We start from the raw sequence: 8,695 nt of genomic DNA on the forward strand, positions 1-8,695 counted from the left end.
GCAACAAACAAACAACAGCAACAAAAGTAAAGTGGACACATCCGGATAATGGCAATCAACCGGGACACTTAGCACCCTCACATTCGAAGCGCCGAAAAACAGAGTGTGCAGTAGCATATTTGGAGAGCATTCGGCGCATTAAGAGAGTGCCAGCGATGTAGCGCCGTTGAGGAAATATACTATACATATATTTATATTACTCTTTTGTGGATGCAACAGCGCCTTTGAAATGTGATCGGCATTTTATGCTTGAAATGCAGCTGACAATTAAGCGAGTGAGCGTGTAAATGTGAGTGAGTGCGCGTCAACTCGGCAGCTTGACAGTGTGTTGTTGAGCACTCAATTTACAATTTGACATGGGAGCACTCGAAAACCGTGGAAAAAACGAAGTCCAATGTTCATACATACACATACCCTGTAGTTTGTAGACGCATCAGCGGCGCTGACACGTCTGCATATCTACTTATAGGCGTACAACCCAATGCTTTCACAAATGTATGAGTTATTGTACCAGCATATACATATACATTGGCTTCCTGAGTGGCACACCTAGGGCTTGAGTCGTAGAGACGAACATGACACGGGCACAGTCTCTGCAAATTGGTCTGACAGAATGTGTCAGCTGTTGACATGATCTTGTTGCTGTCGCGATGATTAGTGATTGCTCTTGGCAACAGCAAAACGAAAACTCTACAAGCGCTCAGAGAAATGTTTTACTATATATACATATGCATATATATTGTATATATATATATGCACATTTATTTAAGTGGCAATTTTTAACATTCTGTCAAAGGACATCGCTTCGCTAGACTATCACGACCCCGCTTTATCCTCCCAACTCGAAATGTTTTTCCGTTCGAGACTTGTCTTGTTTTGCGTGCTGCGGTAGACACTATTTGTTATTTGAAATAACCTAAAACAAATAATGGAAAAATGCTTTGATCTCGCTGACAATTTGCACACACAACCGCTAAGTACATCACCGTGCCCTCACGTCGCATAGCACCCGCCTCTCCTGCCCACAGCGCACAGAATGCGCAGAATGCCTCCAGTGAAGTGCGACGACAGCTCATGATACTCGTATTCGGGTGTAAATTATATTAATGATGGCTCATTAGCTCCTTTCCATTCCCCTGTATGTACACATGGAGCTTCTTAGCGTTGCTCTGGTTTCTTTTTGGCGATCACTATGTGTTATTGCAGCTATGGGAGCTCAATTGAAGGGGGTAATTGACACTGCCACTACTTGTAAACATATAGCATATATTTTTTTTGTTATTGTTACTTTTTAAAAGTTTATTGTTGTTGTCGCTACTATGTAAGCAGAATGTTAAAGTGTTTTTTGTCGTTGACAAGTTACATTTAACGGGAAATATATGAGCATTACTTGTGTGTTCCATATGTTGGCGGTATCTTTTTACATAGTCGCTCGCGATCGGTGCAGAGATGATCTCGTCATCAGCGAAATGCCACCAACGTTTAGAGGGTTTTGAAGAAATATAAGTACATAAGTATGAAGAGGAAACAGAGGATTTGTAAATTTACAGAAGAGTGAAAAATTATAACGAGTTAGTTCATTGTAAATATGTACATATGTCTATACTTTTACAATTGAATTTTCGAAAATTTAATCCTGAGTGCTTTAATAAAAGTTAAAATTTTTTTTGTAATATTTTATCAATATTTATAGTATCATCGATAACCAGGAATAAAGTACAACAATTTTCTTGGTTTTATATCTTCTGGTGCTGCTTAATCGGCGGGCGGGGCCCTGCTCTATAATAAGTTTAATCAACATATATCCTAAACCACTAAACCCTAACAACCAATTTCGCTTAATGCAAATATTATAAAAAATACTAGCGACAGTGAGAAAATGGATGATTTTTAACAGTACCGTTATATGAAGAGTGAACTGCTAAAAGCGCGATAAATCAATAACTAAACGCGCTAGAGGCATTAAATTTTACCACCGAGATAGTATAAGAGGGCTTTAAAGGAGCCGGCGACACCCACTTTTTGTTAAAATCACATATGTAATTCGAGATTTGCCTGACTGAATTCGGTATGTGACATTCTTCCCAACTTCGTATGTAACAGTGCGAAAATTGGAGAAATTTCTTTCGCTTTCCGGTGTTTCTTATCAATTAATATAACGAGATAACACGTTGCCTTTGCAGTGCGCCAACTTATCACAAAAAATGGTCCAAACCGAATCAAAACTGTTCAAGCCCTTGGGTACCGAATATGTGGACCCCAGAACTTAAAGTTGACTTTTTACAAAATTAATAATTGAAATTCGGACACAATACCGTCCTAATGTCGTCTGAATGTCAAAAATGGGTTTAATAAGGTCAATACTTCCATTAGCCCCATTACAGGGTTTGCCCTGAAGTAATAAGGCTGTGTCGATTTAAAAAAATGTATTGAACCAATTGTTACAATTCTTTAAAAACTTTCAAAATAGGCCGTTTCTGTGTCGATGCCTGGTGTCTCCGAAACAAACAACTTCTTGCTAAAGTAACAACTGGGTAAGCCTGCTTGGTCATACCAAACGTTTATGTCGCAGATTTATCGAGTTTCACATAGAATTTAATCGCATATCTCTGCTCTAGCGAACGCTGCATTTTCGGCTTGAACCACTCACAGAAACACGTCGCGCGAAAATGTTTGTCCTGACTCTCCAGGTGCTCGAAAACAACTGGCTGCTCATTCGTTAGCTAGGAAAACTCTCTACCGAATGAAAGCGGTCCCCGCACGCTCCATAGTACAGTCGTGACGGTAGAAAATCAGTCCTATTACTTTCCGGACAAACCCTGTATACCTAATATAATATAAAATTTTTCTAATTTCCTGGTGACCTTGTTTCGCATATATCAGCCAATAGCCTTCCTTACTTATTTCTGCATAGTTTTTACTTATTCTCATGGGTTTCTGCGATTCCTAAAAAAACTTATGTCTTGAAGGCCTACCAAAAAATATTGGTCTAAAGTATGGTAGTATTGATGTTATTGAAACCTCGAATACTATAACGATGACTATGTTAACTATTCGACTGCTGTTTACTTTCAGGCTCATACACATAAATTCACGACTCATCTGTCACCTGTCACGATGTCATGGACATGTTTCGAAGCACTGTCATCGTATTTTTTAGCATTTTTCTCTACCAATCAAGCCGAGCCTGTTTTAAGAATGACTCGGTAAACACATTTTTTAATATTTGTAATATTGAATGTGTGCTGATCGCAAAAAATTCTTGTGATTTAATTCCATTTTTGGTCAAGATGAACATTTTAAATTACTGAAAATAACGCAACTGGCGCTCGTATTTCAAAAAGTGTATTTCTAAGTGTGTTCATCAACAAAATGTTTAACTTTAAAAACACTAGGGTTACTAAATACCGAAATGAAAAGGCAACCTACGTACCAACAACGGGCACTTATTGGTAATGACAGAGTTGAACATCCATTTTCGCATTTTTTAGATATGTACATACATATATAGTATAACACATACAAATATACTTATGGTACGCTTAGCTAATACGGAGCCTTAATTACATATGCGCAATTAATAAAATTTTCCAGATAAATGATAAGAAGAATTATTAACACAAATTCTGTGTCAGTTTCATCATTACAAAGTTGTCATGAATTAGCGGTATTGTTATCAGTACACTACCCGAAATCATAAATAATATGCATAAACTCTTTATCACGTTAATTAGTTAATAATAGATATTGGAAATTAGTAGCAGCCCAGTTTTGGCAACGTTCAGACACGCGACGATCAGTGCTTAAGCATAAATAGTAATTGGATTTCCTCAGAAATCTTAAAATGCGTCCCTTGCCACCGGAATTAGCGAAAATCGCGCGAGAGGAATTGAATGAGATACCGGAGCGTCTGCAACAAGACTTGGTTATATTGCGAACCTGGATTTATCAGCAGCGTTATTTGCATGCGCGTACATCGACGGACTTCCTGATTGCCTTCCTCAGGCGTTGTCGCTACAGTTTGGAGCAGACAAAAAAGCGCATTGATGACTTTTTCACATTTCATACAAAGTGTCCGGAGATAGTGTCGAATCGGCGTGTGACAGAGAAAATGTTAACCATTAATCGCTTAGGGTAAGTATCAAAACCATTGCCAGAGATATTTCTCAATTTTTCTAAGTGTAACTGGGTATATTTTTACAAATAAGTGTGCGGCCTCTATACCGAGTTCTGAAGCTCATTTTTAATACCATTCGTTACTTGGTATTTAATTAAAAATTTCCATAAAAATTGGAAGTCCCACATAAAGCGTCCAAAAAAATTTATTCTGATAAAGCGTACACAGCCATACATACATATATTTGTAACATTTATTTATGTCTATTCCACAGACTTCAATATTTCCCGGAATTTCCTAGATGCAGTGACCACGCTGCAATTATGATTACCCGACTCAACTGTTGCCCCAAACGTTATCACATGCGCGATGTTATGGCTTACACTGCGATGGGCATGGAACTGATAGCACTAGAGAACGATAATGCTGCTATTGTCGGGGTTATTCAAATATTCGATTTATCTAATCTGGATGTTGAGCATGCGGCTCAATTGGGTGGCGGTCTCTTCAGGAAATGGTGGTATTGGATGAGCGATTGTTGCCCCTTGCGCATAAATGCAACCTATTGCTTGAACGCGCCCAAAGAACTGCAAAATTGGTTAGGTGTCCTGAGAACACTACGCGTCAAAATGCGTCCGGTAGAGTATTTGTAAAAATATCTATAAAAACTCACATTAGTAAAGAAATGCTTTCTCTTTCAAGCAGCAATTCTTTATCCTGAAATCGTTGGAAGAATTGTATGAACACATACCACAAAAATGTTTACCTGAGGAATATGGTGGCGCCAATGGGCATATGCATGAGTGTGTTTCGTACATGGAAGATTTGCTAAAGAGCTATCGTGACTATTTTGAAGACGAAGTAAATTACGGCACTGTTGAACATTTACGACATGGTGAGATTATGCCATATGAGGCAGAGTTTGGCGCAGAAGGCAGCTTTCGTCAATTGATTTACGAATAAATATTATTGAGATAGCTATAAATATACTATATGTACATATGCAAATATACATAAATATTTACATGCAAATCAAGTATTGCGAAACGGTTAACTTAAACCCTTGAGTCATTAGCAGTCAGCTTCCACTAATTATCTCCTTATATGTATGTATTAATTAAAGATCTATTTGTGAGTTGCAGTAAATTAATTTTATAAATAACAAGTAAAGGGCTAAGTTCGGGTGTCACCGAACATTTTATAATGATAAATGATAATCGAGATTTCATTATACGTCATTTACATATTTTTCAAATACGTATTTATGTAAAGTTTATTCCGCTGTCATCATTGGATTGTACTATATATTTATCAGAGAAGGCAACAGATGGAATTCAAAATAGCGTTATATTGGAAGAAGGCGTGGTTGTGAACCGATTTCACCTATATTTCGTACATGTCATCAGGATGTTAAGAAAATATTATATATCGAATTTCATTGAAATCGGTAGAGTAGTTTGAGATATGGTTTTTGGAAACATTTTCAATTTTTAAAAAACTTCTCAATTTCAGCTAAAAATGCTGACGTTTTCTGTTAGTCCGTTAACGCACTTTTAGTGATTTTCAACATAACCTTTGTATGGTCGGGCGTGGTTATTATCCGATTTCTTCCATTTTTGAACTGTATAGATCCTTTTAAATCGAAAACGCTATAGCTTTGAACCTATCATCCAAAATTTGTACAAATTGCCCCTCCCTAATGCGATCCGGAAATCTTTAATATTAGTTGCGGCTAGGTCGGTTTCCGCCATTTTGTGGGCGTGGGGTTCGCTGAAATTGTGACCAAGGCCAGGATATTATTTTTCCTCAGTCTTGCGGAAAGAATGGACAATGGAGGATCTGACTCTTTTAGTTTTTTCTTCAAACTAACCGTTTTCCATACAACTTTGCGAGAGTATAAAAAGATGACATGTATTAACTAATGTGTTTATTATATAGACGTCCGAGCAATATGTGCAATTGTTAAGTATGGAAACTCTACTTCCCGGATAGTGTACCTAAAAATCATATGTAAGAACTTTTAAATCGAAAACGAGCTTTGCAGCGAGATGAATTTTGCTAAGGGTAAATTGATTAATATATTTCTAGATTAAAATATTCTCGACCAAAAAACTGTTAAGCACACGAGCGGTCCATAGGTCTAGGCTAGAACGCAAAGATGACAACGGAGATTCAACTCATCTCCACTCCGACATGATCTTCAGCTCTTGCAAGCTTATCAACTTTGTAGTTATCAGCGATTCCACTATGACCAGACACCCAAACGAGTCTGAAATGAGGACAAACACTCTTGAAATGACTCGGTTAGTAATACATATGTGCATGAACAATTAGCTAACTAACTAAATTTATGCTCAGTCCATAAATATTACTGATCGATATAAATATACCCAGGACACGTTATGTATTGCAATCTCGAAAAAAATCTAAATTTTACGAATCAGGTAGACCAATAAGCCACGCATAGACTGCTTTTGGGCCTTTGCGATAACATATGGAGTTCATTTGCTAGGTTCATGAGGAGTAGTCATACTTTAGGATGCCTGCGCTTGACGCAAATTTTAACAGAATCTGCGACCTCACTATCGATACCTCCTCCAATCTATCATACCGTGGGACCCCAGATGCTTACAGCGTAGTCTTGCCAATGCGGGACAAGTGCACAAGAGATACTCCGTGGTTTCCCAGCACCAGCCTTGCTCTAAACATTCCCTGCAGTCTTCTCGATCTGTCAGCCCCATTCTGCGGACGTGTCTCGCCACCAGACAGTGACCAGTTAGTACTCCGTACACAATACAAGTATTGCTAAATATTTTCACTATTAAATGTTCTATGTTCACTATGTACTTAGCCTTAGGCGGTCTCTGTAGGGGTGAGTGTAAAAGTTTATCACAGAATAGGGTGTCATTACTAGGCGCAGAGATAAGATTAGAGAAATCGCTACACATACATACATCATGTATCTTTAAAATTGACATTCCTACGCCCACATGTATCCGACAATGTTTGCCACATTAGCTTGAAGGCGACAGTATGGTTTTAGTCGCGCGGAAGTAACAACATATGAGAATAGAAACGCATCGATCATGGGCGAAATAACTATACGTGAACTCGATCCGGTGCTTCGAGAATTGGCGCGCACAAATTGTAATGAAAATCCAGACACAGTCGTTGAACAAATCGAAGTGATACAAGAATGGATTAGAAAGTCTCCACATCTGAAAGCATCTAATAACCCACAACTGATTTTGGCTTTCCTGCGTCGGTGTAAATTCAGTCTCGAGGAGACAAAAAAACGTATTGACAATTATTATGCCATGAAGAATGAATATCATGATGTTTTGTGTGAACGTGAATTGAGTGATGAGTTAATTGAGTTCTATCGAACAGGGTGAGTTTCAGTCTAGGATAAAAAGGAATAAAAAGATCTTTATAATGATTCGGATCGGTCAATTTATGTGGCAGCTATAAGTATAGTAGTCAGATTTGTTCGGAGATTGTAGCATTCCTTCTGTGTTTTACAAATGTTGCCAACTTAATATACCCTGCCCAGAGAATAATGAATATTCGACTACCATAGTTTTGTAAAATAAGTAAAGCTCGTGATTTTCAATTCTTTCTTATGATGGTGGAAATCTAAGAAGAAATATTTAGTGTTTTCGTGAAATAGAATATTGTAAATAACACAGATTTTATGAATTAAGATATCGTCTTACTAAACACTTAACATAATCTACTGTTCCAGCATACACGTTATTCCCAACAAACCGATCGCAAACGATGGGCCTGCTGTAATGATCTCACAGTACTGTAAAATCGATTCGAAGAAATCGAACCCACGCTTAGCATTCAAATTGCTTTTTATTCTGTTCGAGACTCTGGCTATGGAAAGCGACAATGCCAGTATAGTGGGTCTAACATATATAATAGACTGCCGGGACGTTGGTCTCCATCTTATGACGCAATTTGAACCGTTTCTGCTGAAGAGAGGCTACATAGTGGCGGAGAACTGTATGCCCTTGAAGCTGAAAGAAGTCCATGTCATAAATATGAGACGCGAAGGAGTATCAGTTTTCAATTTCATATCATCATTCATGCCCAATACAATGCGTTTCAAGGTGCTTTATAATTTAAGCACACCAAGCTAGAGAGTGTTTAAAAAAGTTTTCTTTTTTTACTCTTACAGTTTGTGGCGCACAAAAAGGCAGAGGATTTGCTCGAATGCATCCCACGTGATGCTGTTACCGTCGAATATGGCGGAAACAATGGCTACCTAACGGAGGCTATCAAATCGTTTGAGACAAAGTTATTGTTATATAGGGAGCATTTCAAAAACGACGGAAACTTTGGCACAAATGAAAAACTGCGAATCGGACGTAAGAGGGAATGGGAGCTGGTCGAATTGAGCGGTGCTATTGGGTCCTTCCGGAAATTAGAAGTGGATTAACAAGTTGTGAAAATTAAAAATGAAATTGTTGTTGTTTATATATTTATACAGAATTTATTAGCTAAAAATTGTACAACTTAAAAATAATGTGTTTTAAGCAACTTTAATCTAAGTAAATAAATAAATTTATT

General features: G+C 37.7%; 2 protein-coding genes across 2 annotated transcripts; both read left to right on the forward strand.

Annotated features, from left to right (window-relative positions):
• The first annotated feature begins 2,701 nt into the window (after positions 1-2,701).
• LOC126762013 (alpha-tocopherol transfer protein-like) lies at positions 2,702-5,253 on the forward strand. Its single transcript, XM_050478486.1, has 3 exons — positions 2,702-4,134; positions 4,392-4,755; positions 4,823-5,253. Exons 1-3 carry the CDS (start codon positions 3,845-3,847, stop codon positions 5,078-5,080), a joined length of 912 nt encoding a protein of 303 aa, XP_050334443.1. The 5' UTR covers positions 2,702-3,844; the 3' UTR covers positions 5,081-5,253.
• Positions 5,254-7,166: 1,913 nt separating this feature from the next.
• Positions 7,167-8,657, forward strand: LOC126761982 (alpha-tocopherol transfer protein-like). The gene is made up of 3 exons (XM_050478443.1): positions 7,167-7,508; positions 7,863-8,235; positions 8,304-8,657. Exons 1-3 carry the CDS (start codon positions 7,204-7,206, stop codon positions 8,562-8,564), a joined length of 939 nt encoding a protein of 312 aa, XP_050334400.1. The 5' UTR covers positions 7,167-7,203; the 3' UTR covers positions 8,565-8,657.
• Positions 8,658-8,695: the final 38 nt, after the last annotated feature.

This window comes from Bactrocera neohumeralis, chromosome 2 (genome assembly GCF_024586455.1).
Source record: "Bactrocera neohumeralis isolate Rockhampton chromosome 2, APGP_CSIRO_Bneo_wtdbg2-racon-allhic-juicebox.fasta_v2, whole genome shotgun sequence".
NCBI classification, from domain to species: Eukaryota; Metazoa; Arthropoda; class Insecta; order Diptera; family Tephritidae; genus Bactrocera; species Bactrocera neohumeralis.